The sequence below is a fragment of the Salmo salar genome, chromosome ssa04 (assembly GCF_905237065.1).
Source record: "Salmo salar chromosome ssa04, Ssal_v3.1, whole genome shotgun sequence".
In the NCBI taxonomy this organism is placed as follows: domain Eukaryota; kingdom Metazoa; phylum Chordata; class Actinopteri; order Salmoniformes; family Salmonidae; genus Salmo; species Salmo salar.
In genome coordinates this window covers 22,090,356-22,108,199 of record NC_059445.1, presented here as the reverse complement: position 1 = coordinate 22,108,199, position 17,844 = coordinate 22,090,356, and the positions used below count along the sequence as shown (strand labels likewise).

General features: G+C 44.6%; 1 protein-coding gene across 2 annotated transcripts in view; it reads left to right on the top strand.

The window, feature by feature from the left end:
• Positions 1–2,474: 2,474 nt before the first annotated feature.
• LOC106602561 (sorbin and SH3 domain-containing protein 2) overlaps positions 2,475–17,844 on the top strand; it is an 81,830-nt gene continuing 66,460 nt past the window's right edge. Inside the window, exon 1 of one of the 2 annotated variants that reach the window (XM_045716656.1) lies at positions 2,475–6,566. In XM_045716656.1, coding sequence (XP_045572612.1) covers positions 6,565–6,566 — 2 coding nt within the window. In that variant the 5' untranslated portion in view covers positions 2,475–6,564. The remainder of the gene's footprint in view (positions 6,567–17,844) is intronic. The other variant, XM_014195264.2, reaches the window with a different exon arrangement.

Here is a 17,844-nt window from a genome sequence, read left to right as displayed (position 1 = left end):
CTGGTCTGCTTGGTTGGCTTCACAAATGTTCCCGGAAGTCTTGCGATGTTGCGCTACTGGGTTTAGAAACTATGTGGTATTAGTTAGCATCACATTAGTTAGTTAGCATCACATTAGTTAGTTAGCATCAGAATCATTTAAACACCTATTCGATTAACAGGGATTTCTGTGACTCAAAGCATGTGGATGATAAAGACTTGCAATTCAGGTTGCATGACCTTAACTTTACAGTTAGACAAATATACTTTGTGTGAAATGAAATTAATCTATGTATTCTACGGTACATTCACATGCGAGGCATCCATATTTATAGCTCACTAATACATGATGTTAAGTAAAGTTCGGAAGTAATCTATGCAGACCATTGGAGCCATTTAAACGCTAGAGGAAGTTCTAGCAGTGGATGAAATACAACTTATTTTTCCTTTCACATCACAGATAGGGATAGCATTGTCCTCATCTCTCCAAAAACATGAAACTCTCCATTTCCCTTAGCACGTTCACAGTGGGAACCCCATAATAGACACTGTGCTGTACGTCAATGTGCCTTTCTGTAAACAGCAGAAATGCATGGCAGACCTCAACACACAAAGCTACACCCCAAATGGCCAAAGTAGCTCTTGTGGTTGGCAATTGTAGGAGTCACCCAAAATCCACACGAAAAGGGAGTGGTTGGCACAGCAGTTTCTGTAGGCATGTTTGTTATGGAAGCCTCTGCCTCAAAATGGTAACAAGTGAAACATCAATCTCCTCTCTTTATCCCACTATTTCCTCATCTCATTTCCTTCATTGCCACTGATTTTGAAATTACTCATCTTGATGAAAAAATGTAATTGAAAACCTATCCAGTCTTGTCATCCATCTGTTTTAATTGGAAAGTAGGAAATGAAGCCATGTTTTACAGTATATTGGGACGAAGCCTATGAGAGAGCACTGGAGTGTGAGCCGGAGAAATGCGGTAATGAATTGAGGTTCGTCCACGATAACTAACTCCTTTTGTTAAATATGTTGAATAATTTATAAGTCTTGGCTACCTCATCAGTGACCACCAGTGAGTTTAATTTGACTCATCCAAAGGGGTTCATTAAAGGAACTTAATGAACATCTCAGGGACCAGGCGGATGAAGCTTATGTTGTGTATGTCCGTTGCTTCATCTATTTGTGTCTGTTTGGTTTACTGCTGCGTTTAGAGAGGTGGAAGTTGTCCAGTAGCTGTGTTACGGCATGGGATGACCAGCCTCTAAATGCAAGGTGAATATAGCTCTAGTTACATCACTTGCCTGCGAATAGCTGGTCGGGATAGGGTGGAGGGATGGGTGTGCGCGACGGTGTGTGTGTGTGTGTGCTTAATGTTTATGTGCTCGCGGATCATCACACTGAGCCGGGCCAACTTTTCTGACAGATGATCAAACCGTCAACAGCAGAGAGCGAAAGCTTGTGTCCTGCATGGGCTATATCAAATGTGGCTTGTTGCTCAACATCATTTCTGTGTGTGAACTCCACTTTACATGGCCCCCAATAAGTTAATGGCACACACATAATCGTTCAAATAGCGACACTGGGGAGAGATGGGTGTGCGTTACCTATTTGACACCTCACTCCGCGCAGTCTGCCCATTCCGTCCCCCTTCTAGTCTATCCATCATTTATTTTGACTCTGCTGCTTATCCTGAAAGAGGAATGCCTGTCTGCTACTGAGCTACTGCCCCACTGGCATTGCTCATGACTGGGATGGGGAGGTGTGTGTGAGCGTGTGGGTTTGTAACTGCGTGATGGCTACGTGTATATATATATATGTATGTATGTATGTAAGCATATATATTCAGAAGCTGATCCTGTCACTTTATCCACCCCCCCATGCACATTCCCACACACTCTGACCCACCTACTCTAGGGGTAACTTTCCAGTCCTGTAGTTGCAGCATGTCTGTGTCTCAAAATAGTCCTATCATCACTGCTTCACCTAAACAGGGAACTCTCTCGCTCTCTCTCTAACTCTGTTTTCCTCTTTTCTCTGTTGCATCTGGGTGCTTCCCAGGAACGGACAGACTAGGCTCTGGATTTAAAGGCTGAGGAGGAGTGCGGAATTCTCCGGAACGAGGGAAGAATTGAGATCACCGATGTCCGTCTCTCCCGAATAAGTCTCCCAGCTTTTGATTTTTATGACGGTAAGATTTTTCTTTTTGCCACTCTTGCACTAACTGTCTGTACTTGAAAGGTAATGGGTTTTTGCTGTGTTTGCAGGTGTAATGTCAGTCAGAGTAGGCTTTGTTTGAACGGACATGCCTCACAAACCATTGGGAGTCGAGCACTTGCGTATCAGTGGACTGGATGTATGATTTTGATAACAATTCATAAGTTGTCATAAAATCAACAATGAGGGAAAAGTGAATGGAATAGTCCAGCAGTAATTATTTGCACTCCAAAATTATGAATAATAAACATGTATTTATTTAACTTTTTTAAAAGTCTATTTGCATTTTTTGATTTTAGTCGTTTGTTTTTGATTAAGAACCCGGACTCAAAAAAAAAAGAAATGGTGATATGATTAGATTGGTTACTCTTTGTCTGTTGGAACAGAACAGTACCACTACATCCCAGCACTACACCATAGCCAAACCCAACAGTGGACAGGACAAAAATGGTTTCAATTAAAACCAGGGTTTTTCTTCCCGAACCTCTAACCTCAGGAAAAAGCCCAACAAAAAACGACTCTGCTTTCATTTGGAACATAGAAACGTCTAACCCAAACCAGGCTCTTCAAATAGCCTACAATACAGCCACAAAAACAATACGTTTCTTGCATTTTTCACCACTAACATGTCTGCTGCCTGTCAAAATGGCGTATGGCCTTTAGTGCTTTCGCCTCTGCAGTTTTGTCAATGCTCATCATGTTTACACAGCCTCGCTGGTCCCGTGCCACTTGTCCGTCTTGAACCCTGATGTGTCATCATATTGCAAATACAACATGGCTAAATTAATGAAAGAGAGGGAGAACGGGGGGAAGATGGAGGCAGAGAGAGGGACATGGATTGAATTTTATGTAGTATCCGGAAGGCTTCCATAACTCTAATTTGAACCCATATTGAAAGACAACCGAAACCAACCAATTCCCCAAACCCTCCCCTGCCCTTTTCTCTCCCTCCTACTTCATTCTACCCTTTTCACTTTTTCGCCCTGCTCTTTTTCCCCTCCACAATTCTGTCCATTAGGCCAGTCTCTGAGGTGTTGTGGAATGCCACCTTGACCCCACCCACCCCTTGAGTCCACACTCTCACATGCAGAGGGAGAGAGAGAGCGCAGCTCCCTTGGCCCTTGTTCCCCCTGACCTCACACACACAGGGACGCTTTGTTGCATGCCCATTGGCGATTGGGACAAGGACATTTTTACCCCCCCACCACCACCACACTTTCGGGTGACGAATTCACCTCACAGGGTTGTGTACGCACAGTGTCCACAGTGATCAATCGATATGGCGTTAATGGATGGAATGTGGTTCAGTTTTATTTACAGGCAAAGGATTTCAATTTAGTTCAGGAAGAAGAGGGCTTGACTGACCAATAGGCAAGAGGATTCAGTTGAAGTATTAGCAGATTTCGGGTTAGGTTGAAAAATGTTGAAGATAAATGTGTCTGGTTTGGCAACTCTTGTTTTTTTTAAATCTTCCTCATACCATCCCGTTTAGGGTCATTTGTTAAAAGGCCCTGTCGTACACAAAGAAAAAAGATCTTCCAAAGATTGCTTTGCAGCAAGCAGTGAAAAACAAGCCCCTTGAGTTACAATGCCGTGTAAGAATGTGAAACTCGGCAAGCACGTATGCACAGATACACCAACACGCATGCATAACGACAACCACACGCATACAAACAGTTGCATGCTCACACACGTGCGCACACACACACACACACACGGAGGTCAGCAAAGACACCCACAAGCACAACACCCACAGACCTGCACACACAATAACACACACACACTCATTTTCAGTGCAATATAATGTCTGCTATTGCTTACCGTTAGCTGGGAGAGTAGTGTGTCAGGGTTGTGTCACAGCTAAACTCTTTAGGCCTGTTGCTATTTGATGACGGCAATGAAAATAGAAGTATAATTGTCTGTAACAAGAGCCCAAAACACTAGGAGGGTACTTAAAGTATTATTCTGGTACACAGTCTACCCCACAAGATTGAGACTGGTACCAAAACAAGGGCTCTCCAGTCCAACTCTACACACCAATAGTTTGTCTTTGACATACTTTACATGTCAAACCTTTGACTTTGTCACCTTTCCCAGATACTTTAACCTCTGAGTCTATAAACTTTGTTTGCATCGGTGACCTTTTTTGAGCCACTTGCCCTACGATCTCTCGGGGAACTTTCGGAGTGTTATGAAGTTGCCCCCTGAAGCTGATCAGAAGACAATTTTGCATTACCCCCTAACCCCTACTCCACCCTCACCTTCTAAGGTTGGGGGTGATAAGCTGATCTTAGATCAGTGTCTAACGACAACGACTCGAACTCAAAAAGTTAAATGCGGCATCATTACAGAGTGCCTATCCGACAGTAAAGCATCCTGGCCAGGAATTTCTTAACTCGCAGAGGTTAGTGTTACCCTCTCCGACACAGATCCTACAAAGTTCCCTCCTGATAGAGCAAGGCGCTTAACCCTAATTGCTCCTGTAAGTCGCTCTGGATAGGAGCGTCTGCTAAATGACTAAAATGTAAATAGAGTTCTCTCTCTGCTCCAGAGCCCTCTGGAGGGCAAAGGGCCTGTCTAAGGGACGCAAGTATAACTTATTTAAAGACCACCTTATCATCCTACTCCACGCAGTTCACGCTGGCACCTGGGGAATTCAGACCGTATTGGGGAATTCAGTCCCGTCTATGGGGAGGTAATACCGTATTGGGGAATTCAGTCCCGTCTATGGGGAGGTAATACCGTACTGGGGAATTCCATCCCATCTATGGGGAGGTAATACCGTACTGGGGAATTCCATCCCATCTATGGGGAGGTAATACCGTATTGGGGAATTCCATCCCATCTATGGGGAGGTAATACCTTATTGGGGAATTCAATCCCATCTATTGGGAGGTAATACTGTATAAGCTATAGCTGATGGATACAATGTTATGTTGACATATACTTCTCTTTTTAATCATGCTTATCTGGTAGCCTGATGGTAAGTTATGTGAATATCAATGTTATATCCACCATGTATTCATTGAGTGGGGTAATTCATTAGCCATACCGCTAAATTGTCCTTTGTAAGGATGCAGGGAATGCTGTCCCCCTTTGCAGTTGAAGAGCAATTGTCTTAGCATGACATTCATTCTCTTTGCGCTAGCTGCGTCACCCTTCATTTCACCTTTAAAACAATTAGCAGTTAGCTATTATCATTAGTGATGTAGCATTAGCATTGAGCCTGCCTGAATAATGATCCTCTCTATCCTCCACACTGAAAGGGCATTTCCTTCAGTGCTAGGCTAGCTGCTTTACTCTTACTACCACATTCCCGCCACCTTCAAAGTCGTTAGCAGTTAATGTTAGCATTAGCATAGGAGTGTTTTTAGAATAACAAGGCTCTCTAGCCTGCTGTCCAAAGACTCTGCAGGTCCCCTGTGGGGATATTTAGCTCTTCGCACATCACGAAAGGTCTTCTTTCCAAGGCTAAACACCCAGTTAACAGACGGTGCTCTCGTTCCCAACTCCCCCATAACGTCTGTCTCCTCCGCACCGCCTAGCCGCGAATAGGAAATGTCAGGCCTATTAAAATGGATGTCAGGTCGGCTTCACAGAGATGGAAAGACGGTATAGAAGCCCTCACCAAGGCTTTTTAATCACAGGCCTGCAGAGCTGCCGTTTCCTTTTCTACCTAGTTGCTCGCCAAGGGATTGATTCGTGTCACGATTTAAAGCGTAGATAAGGAACACTGGCAGTGTTTGGGGCTCAGCCCTCCAAGCATGGAGTTGAAAAGTTCTGCGCCCTATCCCCTCCTAGGACTTCAGAACCTAGAACCCTTCTCAGCAGTGGCCCATTTTAGGACCCTTCTCAGATGCTTAGCAGTGACTTTTCACTGATTTGACTTACCAACCTTGGCCTGTCAGGAATGCCTGCTGTTTCACAGAGAAAGTCTCCATAAAGAGACTATCTGGCAGGGCAGATAACAAAACTGCTTTGACAGTCAGCCCATGCAGTGTGTCACACAGAGAGATCGAAGACCCTGTCACATTCCAAGATAGGTTGAAAATGAAAAGTATGGTTTTGAATATAGTTGACAGAGAATTGTTGACTATTGTATCTGAAATAAACTGTTTTGCCATTTCTGCAGCATTCAAGTAGATGATTCCACGAGACTCCATAGGACTGAGCATGGCACTTGACACGTGAAATATGATCGCAAGACAGTGGTCAACATTGGGGCTCTGTCATACTATCAGTCCACTGACTCCACTCTTTTCTGTTTTGTTTGTGAGGTCACATGGTGCCAACGTCTGCCAGGTCCATTCATCAGGGTATGCAATATGGACATGATGGCCTGTGGACAGACAGTCCCTCAGTAGAATAAAGATGTGAGCTGAAATACCGCCGCTGACGAGGCTCCTCCAGCGTGTCCACTCGCACCGACACACACACAGGCACACACACAGAGAGTCCTGCCAGACTACAGACTTTGCAGGTCTACAGAGATGGAGGGACAGACTGAGGAACTGACAGGACCACAGGTAGACAGAATGACAGAGACGGGCAGACAGAACACCAGAAAGAGTGCCAAATTGAGCAAGATTTATGGGCAGTCCTTTCACTCCAGGTTACCTTGACTTGTTTATCCCTATCCACATCTCCACACATTGGTAGGGAACCGCATTTTGAATGCATACAAATTACTCATATAATAATTCCCTACTTTTCTGATGAACCGGTTCGATCTGGTTTTGAATAGCAGTCCATCTCTATACTGCAATTACTTCCCATTAGCCTTCACTGTTAATCGTCATGGCCGTGGTCCAGTGGGGTAGAGGAGACCGCAGCGGCAACTCTTGAGGTATTGTTCACTGCTAGAGGACCATTCTGCCATACAGCTTACATAACGCTACCATGCTAATCGTAGCTAGCGCTATTGCTAATGCTAATGCCCTTTCTCTGTTTCTGTCTGACGGGATGGAGTGGTGACCTGAACGAGTCCTATTCTGCTCTCGGTCTCTATTTCTATCTCTCGTTCTCTCAGTCGTCATGCTTTTTCGCTCTGTCGCTTTGCTCCCTCTGCCTGTTTTCTTGTTAATTTTCTTTCTCACTCTCTTTCTCTCTTTCTCTCCTCACTCTTCTAATCATCATCCTGTGCCTCCATAGGTTTCTACTGCTGCTCTATAACAATAACAGTAGCACAGTGTAATCCCGGACCCACACTGGACAGAAGCAACACCGCAGGTTGTCATGTCCAATTGCTTTTCCCCCCAGACACAGAGCAGGGCCTTGTGTTGCGTAATTGCATTAGCTTACATTAGCGCTCTCGGGGCAGTGGCTACTGCTCGTTGGTGGTTAGCCGCCATAGCAATGATGTGATGCAACCCTGCTGGACAACACCAGGCTCTTTTGTTGTCTCGGACACAGTATGGGTATTGGGAACGAGGGGGTCAGCATATTGTCGTCCCCCCCCCTCCCGGGCTCATTCGTTCACACAGAGGGGGGTCCGCTAATGAGTGGAGAGGTTGAACAAACAGATTCCATGTAACGGGGAGATATTTTATTTAAAACTGTTAAGTCCAGTGGAGGGCTTGTTGGGGATCAAGTGTGATATGGGGTCTAAGCAGTTTGATATTTTCATTTTAGTCATTTAGCAGATATTCTTATCCAGAGTGACTTACAGGAGCAATAAGGGTGAAGTGTCTTGCTCAAGGGCACATGGACAGATTTACTATCCCATAGCAGTTCATAGCTCTTTTAGTAAAGAGGCATGGGCTAAAGGTGTTCTCAAGTGTGCTACACTCCAGCTGCCTATTTGGCCCGGGGCTGTGACTGAATTGTCATACTACATACAGGGAGGGGAAAAAAGTATTTGATCCCCTGCTGATTTCGTACGTTTGCCCAGTGACAAATAAATGATCAGTCTATAATTTTAATGGTAGGTTTATTTGAACAGTGAGAGACAGAATAACAACAAAAAAATCCAGAAAAACGCATGTCAAAAATGTTAGAAATTGATTTGCATTTTAATGAGGGAAATAAGTATTTGACCCCCTCTCAATCAGAAAGATTTCTGGCTCCCAGGTGTCTTTTATACAGGTAACGAGCTGAGATTAGGAGCACACTCTTAAAGGGAGTGCTCCTAATCTCAGTTTGTTACCTGTATAAAAGACACCTGTCCACAGAAGCAATCAATCAATCAGATTCCAAACTCTCCACCATGGCCAAGACCAAAGAGCTCTCCAAGGATGTCAGGGACAAGATTGTAGACCTACACAAGGTTGGAATGGGCTACAAGACCATCGCCAAGCAGCTTGGTGAGAAGGTGACAACAGTTGGTGCGATTATTCGCAAATGGAAGAAACACAAAAGAACTGTCAATCTCCCTCGGCCTGGGGCTCTATGCAAGATCTCACCTCGTGGAGTTGCAATGATCATGAGAACGGTGAGTAATCAGCCCAGGACTACACGGGAGGATCTTGTCAATGATCTCAAGGCAGCTGGGACCATAGTCACCAAGAAAACAATTGGTAACACACTACGCCGTGAAGGACTGAAATCCTGCAGCGCCCGCAAGGTCCCACTGCTCAAGAAAGCACATATACATGCCCGTCTGAAGTTTGACAATGAACATCTGAATGATTCAGAGGACAACTGGTTGAAAGTGTTGTGGTCAGATGAGACCAAAATGGAGCTCTTTGGCATCAACTCAACTCGCCGTGTTTGGAGGAGGAGGAATGCTGCCTATGACCCCAAGAACACCATCCCCACCGTCAAACATGGAGGTGGAAACATTATGCTTTGGGGGTGTTTTTCTGCTAAGGGGACAGGACAACTTCACCGCATCAAAGGGACGATGGACGGGGCCATGTACCGTCAAATCTTGGGTGAGAAACTCCTTCCCTCAGCCAGGGCATTAAAAATGGGTCATGGATGGGCATTCCAGCATGACAATGACCCAAAACACATGTCCAAGGCAACAAAGGAATGGCTCAAGAAGAAGCACATTAAGGTCCTGGAGTGGCCTAGCCAGTCTCCAGACCTTAATCCCATAGAAAATCTGTGGAGGGAGCTGAAGGTTTGAGTTGCCAAACGTCAGCCTCGAAACCTTAATGACTTGGAGAAGATCTGCAAAGAGGAGTGGGACAAAATCCCTCCTGAGATGTGTTCAAACCTGGTGGCCAACTACCAGAAACGTCTGACCTCTGATTGCCAACAAGGGTTTTGCCACCAAGTACTAAGTCATGTTTTGCAGAGGGGTCAAATACTTATTTCCCTCATTAAAATGCACATCATTTGATAACATTTTTGACATGCGTTTTTCTGGATTTTTTTGTTGTTATTCTGTCTCACTGTTCAAATAAACCTACCATTAAAATTATGGACTGATCATTTCTTTTTCAGTGGGCAAACGTACAAAATCAGCAGGGGATCAAATACTTTTTACCCTTACTGTACTGTTTAGTGAATACTACTTTAGGACTGTAAATAAATAGTATAAGAATTCTGGGAATTCTGGAGTTGCCTATTTGTCTAGGCCTTTGACTGAGTTATCATAATTGTACTATGTATACTGAACAAAAATATAAACGTAACATGTAAAGTGTTGGTTTCATGAGCTGAAATTAAAGATCCCAGAGCCACAAAAAGCTTATTTCTCTCACATTTTGTGCACAGATTTGTGGGTTTGCAAATTGTGGGTTTGCAGAACCAAAGGATTTATGCACAAACTGTCAGAAACCATCTCAGGGAAAATCATCTGTGTGCTCACCGTCCACACCAGGGTCTTGACCTGACTACAGTTCGGTGTCGTAACCGACTTCAGTGGGCAAATGCTCAATGGCCACTGGCACGCTGGAGAAGTGTGCTCTTCACAGATGAATCCTGGTTTCAACTGTACTGAGCAGATGGCAGACGCCATGCATGGTGTCGTGTGGTTGAGCGGCTTGCTGACATAGTTGTGAACAGAGTGCCCCATGGTGGTGGGGTTATGGTATGGGCAGGCATAAGCTATGGACACGGAACACAATTGCATTTTAGCGATGTCAAATTGAATACACAGAGATACCATGACGAGATGCTGAGACCCATTGTCGTGCCATTCATCCGCCACCATCACCTTATGTTTCAGCGTGATAATGAACGGTCCCATGGATCTGTACACAATTCCTGGAAGACGAAAATGTCCCAGGCCTGACTTCTCACCAGACATGGCACCCATTGAGCATGTGTGGTATGCTCTGGTTTGGTGTGTATGACACCGTGTTCCAGTTCCTGACAATATTCAGCGACCTTTGCACAGCCATTGAAGAGGAGTGAGACAAGATTGCACAGGCCACAATCAAAAGCCTAATCAACTATATGTAAAGGAGATGTGTCGTATTGCATTTTCTGATCCACGCTCCTACTTTGTTCCCAGTCACGTGAACTCCATAGATTAGGGCCTAATGCATTTATTTAAATTGACTGATTTCCTTATGAACTGTATCTCAGTAAAATCATTGAAATGGTTGCATGTTGCGTTTTATTTTTGTGCAGTGTAGTAATACAGGCTACTAAATATTGAGAATTCTGGGAAAGGGTATTCTTTATCTCAACGGCACTTCCTGATTCTAAAGGCTAAAAAGTCAGAGTGCTGATTTACAGTGCATTCATAAACAGATACCTTATTTACATAAGTATTCAGACCCTTTGCTATGATACTCTAAGTGGTTTCCGTTGATCATCCTTGATGTTTCTGCAACTTGATTAGACTCCACCTGTGGTAAATTCAATTGATTGGACATGATTTGGAAAGGCACACACCTGTCTATAAGGTCCCACAGTTGACATAGCACGTCAGAGCAAAAACTAAGCCACGAGGTTGAAGGAATTGCCCGTAGAGCTCCGAGACAGGATTGTGTTGAGGCACAGATATGGGGGAAGGGTACCAAAAATAATTCTGCAGTATTGAAGGTCCCCAAGAACACAGTGGCCTCCATCATTCTTAAATGGAAAAAGTTTGGAACAACATAGACTCTTCCTAGAGCTAACTTACCGGGCAAGAAGGGCCTTGGTCAGGGAGGTGACCCTAAAGAAACAAGATTCTCTGGTCTGATGAAACCAAGATTGAACTCTTTAGCCTGAATGCTGAGCATCACGTCTAGAGGAAATCTGGCACCATCCCTACGGTGAAGCATGGTGGTGGCAGCATCATGTTGTGGAGATGTTTTTCAGCGACAGGGACTGGGAGACTAGTCAGGATCGAAGGAAAGATGAACGGAGCAAAGTACAGAGAGATCCTTGATGACGACCTACTCGAGCGGTCAGGACCTCAGACTGGGGTGAAGGTTCACCTTCCAACAGGACAGCGACCCTAAGCACGCAGCCAAGACAACATAGGAGTGGCTTCGAGACAAGTCTCTGAATGTCTTTGAGTGGCCCAGCCAGAGTCCGGACTTGAACCCGCTCGAACATCTCTGGAGAGACCTGAAAATAGCTATGCAGCAACACTCCCCATCCAATCTGACAGAGCTTTAGAGGATCTGCAGAGAAGAATGGGAGAAACTCCCCAAATACAGGTGTGCCAAGCTTGTAGCGTCATACCCAAAAAGAATCGAGGCTGTAATCGCTGCCAAAGGCGTTTCAACAAAGTACTGAGTAAAGGCTCTGAATACTTATGTAAATGTGATATTTCAATTGCTATTTTTTTTAAATTAATTTACAAAAATGTCTAATCCTGTTTTTGCTTCGTCAAAAAAACGATTTAATACATTTTAGAATAATGTAACGTAACAAAATGTGGAAATAGTCAAGGGGTCTGAATACTTTCCCAATGCACTGTATCTGACCGATATATTATATGAAGGAAATCCACTTGCAGCCATTTGAATGACAGGCGCCAGCTGATGGGCACATTTTAATTTACACATTTCTAGATCAGATGTTGCTATTAGAGAATGTGTTTACTGTGTGACCTTGGATCAGTTAACAGAATTAACTGTTCTAATCCTGGATTACGACCCACATTTTCATCCATTTCCTTCTCAGGAATTGTTCAGTACAGCAGTGGAGCTTTTGTATTATGTTTTGTTTATTGTTTTGGGTTTATCTGATTTTTATTTCAAAGCTTAATAATGGGAATCATGCTTTTGCTCGGACAATGCCGTTTAGAAGTGCCGCACTGATATACCCACATCTGAAACCACAATTGGACCTTTTTACATTCTCTTTGCTTTTGTATTTTTTTGTTCATTGTTTTGGGTTTATTGATTATATTTCAAAGCTGAATGCAAATCATGCTTTTTCTCTGACAACACTGCTTTGAAGTAACGCACCAAAATACCCACAGCTAAAACCCCATGCAACCCATAAAATGGACCGTATCCACCAAAAGCACACTAGCCTTCTCAAGGTCTTATTTTGTTTCCCAAGCGTCTCATTTCCTGTGCCACCGGCCCGAGCTCCCCACATATTTCCCACAAAAATACACCACAAAAATAACTTGGCCCCAATTCAGTTAATTGTGGAAGAGAGTAATTGTGGATTCTGTCCTTTTTTGGCGTAGCGTTGAGGTGCCCCGTCGGCATCGGACGATTTAAGGGGAGTCTCAGACTCACCATGTCTTGACTGAGATTTACTTTGGACTTGACAGACATTCCTTTGCTTTTACATTTCTGGTCTCCATCTCTCATTCTCTGTCGTAGAGATCCTCACCAAATTGCCAGGCTATGGTTTATTCTCAACCCCACAGTACATTAACTCTGGGGCTTCAATTACCGGTAATAATAAAATGAACTAATTTCACATTTACCTCCGGATATTGCACTTAGTCAACCTCCATTAGCACCAGAGCCAAGGAAGCATTTTCACAGACAGTTTAAGTAATTCTTATGCGTGCATAAAAATAGACTCAACCCAAAAAAGGCTATCGGCTGCATTTTTGGTGTGCGTCTTTAAATAGCCCTTCCCCCACCCCCTTAGGACTTGCTGACCTCTTGCTAGCGTGTGTGGCCACTGTGGGGTCATGGCCCCTTGTAGAGGAGACCGTAGTCAGCTTATCTAACAGCGGCCGTCGAGTCGCTCATGTGTCTGCGTACACACAAATGCATAGAGACACTCGAGCATACTGTACGAATTCAAACAGTCTGGCCATGTTCACCAACTAACCTGAACTGACACAAATACACACACACACACACACAGGAACCTTCCATGTACACTAACCAACCCGAAAACATAACCAGACACACAATCAATCCTCTTTTGAAACGCTGTATGTTTGACTGTGTGTGTACATGCATGTGTATCAAGGAACACAGAGTTCGAAGCCACCATCTGCACCTGGCTTTTTTCAATGGCAAACATTATGGCTCCATTTTTGACTTTTTATATGAAAAGTACACTGAGCGCAACTGCAGTGTATTACCTTGGTTATGGACACTGACGAACGTCAAACGGCATATAGCATGTCTCTCTTGCATCCATTAATTCATCAGGCCTTTCCACTAAACTACACCAACTAGCTTCTTTGAGATATAACCGTAGCCTCTAATATGATTAGATCTTTGATTTGAAAAGTCTGTATTTGGAAAGGCAGAGATTGGAGACATTGGCAATGCTTTTCCCCTCAGTCTCTTTGCCGAGATTTTCCTTGATGTATAAGGCTGCGCCCCAAATGGCACCCTATTTGCTGTTAGTGCAGTACTTTTGACCAGGGCCAATAGGTGCCATTTTGGGACACAACCTGAGTCATTTTCCAATAGACTTCCCCTATATTCACTGAGTGATGCTAGCGGATGGCGCTAAGCTTAGTGTCATTTTCTGCTCTGTTTTATTTACCTCAGGGCTTCAGCCAAGTCCATTACATCCCACTCGGTCATACTAGCTTTGACAAGCGGGCCTGTCTTGAGTTCCATCAAATCAGCTATTTTAAAAAATATGTCCCGCTCGCTTAAATGCTTTTCAGAGGGCCCATGTAAAGCATCTGCGTTCACTCTCCCTTTCTTACTCAAATAAAATTTGTGGCCAATAAGTTTCGTTGAGGTCATCATTATTATAACACTAGCTCCTACGGGTGGAAAAGTGCCAAGTCATCGGGGGAGATGGAGAGGGAACATCTCAAACGGCAACAGATGGAAGAGAACGCTTTAATAGTCACCACCTCTCTCCCCAGTTATCAACACACACCGACGAGGACTCTCTAAAGTGGAGAACGGTGGGAGGACTCTCTTCACACAAGTCACTATCTAATCTCTTGAGTACATTTTAACGCCCCTGCGCATCGGGAGTGGTTCGAGCCACTGATTAAAAAGTGACTGGTGATCCCTGGAGGTCATTCATTCAATCAATCAAATGTATTTATAAGGCTTTTTTACATCAGCCGATGTCACTAAGTGCTATACTGAAACCCAGCCTAAAACCCCAAACAGCAAGCAATGCAGATGTAGAAGCACGGTGGCTAGGGAAAAACTCCCTAGCCTAGAAAGGCAGGAACCTAGGACGAAACCTAGAGGAACCAGGCTCTGAGGGGTGGCCAGTCCTCTTCTGGCTGTGCCGGGTGGAGATTATAACAGAACATGGCCAAGATGTTCAAACGTTCATAGATGACCAGCAGGGTCAAATAATAGTAATCAGTGGTTGTAGAGGGTGGAGCAGGTCAGGAGTAAATATCAGTTGGCTTTTCATAGCTGAGTATTCAGTTAGAGACAGCAGGTGCGGGACAAGGTAGCACCTCCGGTGAACAGGTCAGGGTTCCATAGCCGCAGGCAGAACAGTTGAAACTGGAGCAGCAGCACGACCAGGTGGACTGGGGACAGCAAGGAGTCATCAGGCCAGGTAGTCCTGAGGCATGGTCCTAGGGCTCAGGTCCTTCGAGAGAAGAGAAAGAAAGAGAGAGAATTATAGGGAGCATACTTACATTCACACAGGACACCGGATAAGACAGACTAGAATGGTCCAAACACACAAAAACCGTCGTGAAGAGGGCACGACAAAGCCTATTCCCCCTCAGGAAACTAAACAGATTTGGCATGGGTCCTGAGATCCTCAAAAGGTTCTACAGCTGCAATATCGAGAGCATCCTGACTGGTTGCATCACTGCCTGGTATGGCAATTGCTCGGCCTCCGACCGCAAGGCACTACAGAGGGTAGTGCGTATGGCCCAGTACATCACTGGGACTAAGCTGCCTGCCATCCAGGACCTCTACACCAGGCGGGGTCAGAGGAAGGCCCTAAAAATGGTCAGACCCCAGCCATCCCAGTCATAGACTGTTCTCTCTACTACCGCATGGCAAGCGGTACCGGAGTGCCAAGTCTAGGACAAAAAGGCTTCTCAACAGTTTTTACCCACAAGCCATAAGACTCCTGAACAGGTAACCAAATGTCTACCCAGACTATTTGCATTGTGTGCCCCCCCCCCCCCCCAACCCCTCTTACGCTGCTGCTACTCTCTCTTTATCATATATGCATAGTCACTTTAACTATACATTTAATGTACATACTACCTCAATTGGCCCGGCCAACCAGTGCTCCCGCACATTGGCTAACCGGACTATCTGCATTGTCCCACCACCCACCAACCCCTCTTTTACGCTACTGCTACTCTCTGTTCATCATATATGCATAGTTACTTTAACCAAATCTACATGTACATTCTACTTCAATCAGCCCGACTAACCTCGCTACTGTATATAGCCTTGCTACTGTTATGTCTTTTTTATTTTTTATTTCTTTACTTCACCTAATACCATTTTTCACTATTGGTTAGAGCCTGTAAGTAAGCATTTCACTGTAAGGTCTACACCTGTTGTATTCGGCGCATGTGACAAATAAACTTTGATTTGAAGACCGGAGAAATACTCCAGATATAACAGACTGACACTAGCCCCCCGACACAAACTTTTGGAGCATAATTACTGGAGGCTGAGGGGTCGGGAGACACTGTGGCCCCGTCCGACTATACCCCCCGGACAGGGCCAACCAGGCAGGATATAACCCCACCCACTTTGCCAAAGCACAGCCCCCACACCACTAGAGGGATATCTTCAACCACCAACTTACTACCCTGAGACCAGGCCGAACATAGCCCACGAAGATCTCCCCCACGGCATGAACCCGAGGGGGGTGCCAACCTGGACAGGAAGATCACGTCAGTGACTCAAGTGATGCACCCCTCCTAGGGAAGGCATGGAAGAGCACCAGTAAGCCAGTGACTCAGCCGCCGTAATAGGGTTAGAGGCAGAGAATCCCAGTGGAGAGAGGGGAACCGTTCAGGCAGAGACAGCAAGGGTGGTTCGTCGCTCCAGTGCCTTTCCATTCACCTTCATACCCCTGGGCCAGACTACACTCAATCATAGGACCTACTGAAGAGATGAGTCTTCAATAAAGACTTAAAGGTCAAGACTGAGTCTGCGCCTGTCACATAGATAGGCAGACCATTCCATAAAAATTTAGCTCTATAGGAGAAAGCCCTGCCTCCAGCTGTTTGCTTAGAAATTCTAGGGACAATGAGGCCTGTGTCTTGTGACCATAGCGTACGTGTAGGTATGTACGGCAGGACCAAATCAGAAAGATAGATTGGAGCAAGCCCATGTAATGCTTTGTAGGTTAGCAGTACAACCTTGAAATTAGCCCTAGCCTTAACAGGAAGCCAGTGTAGAGAGGCTAGCACTGGAGTAATATGATCAAATTTGTTGGTTCTAGTAAAGATTCGAGCAGCCGCGTTTAGCACTAACTGAAGTGTATTTAGTGCTTTATCCGGGTAGCCGGAAAGTAGAGCATTGCAGTAGTCTAATCTAGAAGTGACAAAAGCATGGATACATTTTTCTGCATAATCTTTGGACAGAAAGTTTCAGATTTTTGCAATGTTACGTAGATGGAAAAAAGCTGTCTTTGAAATAGTCTTGATATGTTCATCAAGAGAGAGATCAGGGTCCAAAGTAATGCCGAGGTCCTTTACAGTTTTATTTGAGACGACTGTACAACCATCAAGATTAATTGTCAGATCCAACAGAAGATCTCTTTGTTTCTTGGGACCTAGAACTAGCATCTCTGTTTTGTCAAAGTAAAACATTTGCCGCCATCCACTTCCTTATGTCTGAAACACAGGCTTCCAGGGAGGGCAATTTTGGGGCTGCATCGTGTTTCATCGAAATGTACAGCTAGCTGTGTATCGTCCGCATAGCAGTGAAAGTTAACATTATGTTTCCGAATGACATCACCAAGAGGTTATATATTATATATGTGAAACAATAGAGGTCCTAAAACGTAACCTTCAGGAACACCGAAATTTACGGTTGATTTGTCAGAGGACAAACCATCCAGAGACGAACCGATATCTTTCCGACAGATAAGCTCTAAACCAGGCCAGAACTTGTTCGTGTTTCCAGTCTCTCCAAAAGAATGTGGTGATCAATGGTATTAAAAGCGGCACTAAGGTCTAGGAGCACAAGGACGGATGCAGAGCCTTGGTCTGACGCCATTAAAAGGTAATTTGCCACCTTCACAAGTGCAGTCTCAGTGCTACGATGGGGTCTAAAACCAGAGTGATGTCACGTCCTGACCATAGAAAGCTCTTATTTTCTATGATAGAATAGGTCAGGGCGTGACTGGGGGTTGATCTAGTTTATTTATTTCTATGTGGGGTTCTAGGTTTTATTTTCTGTTGGTGATTTGTATGATTCACAG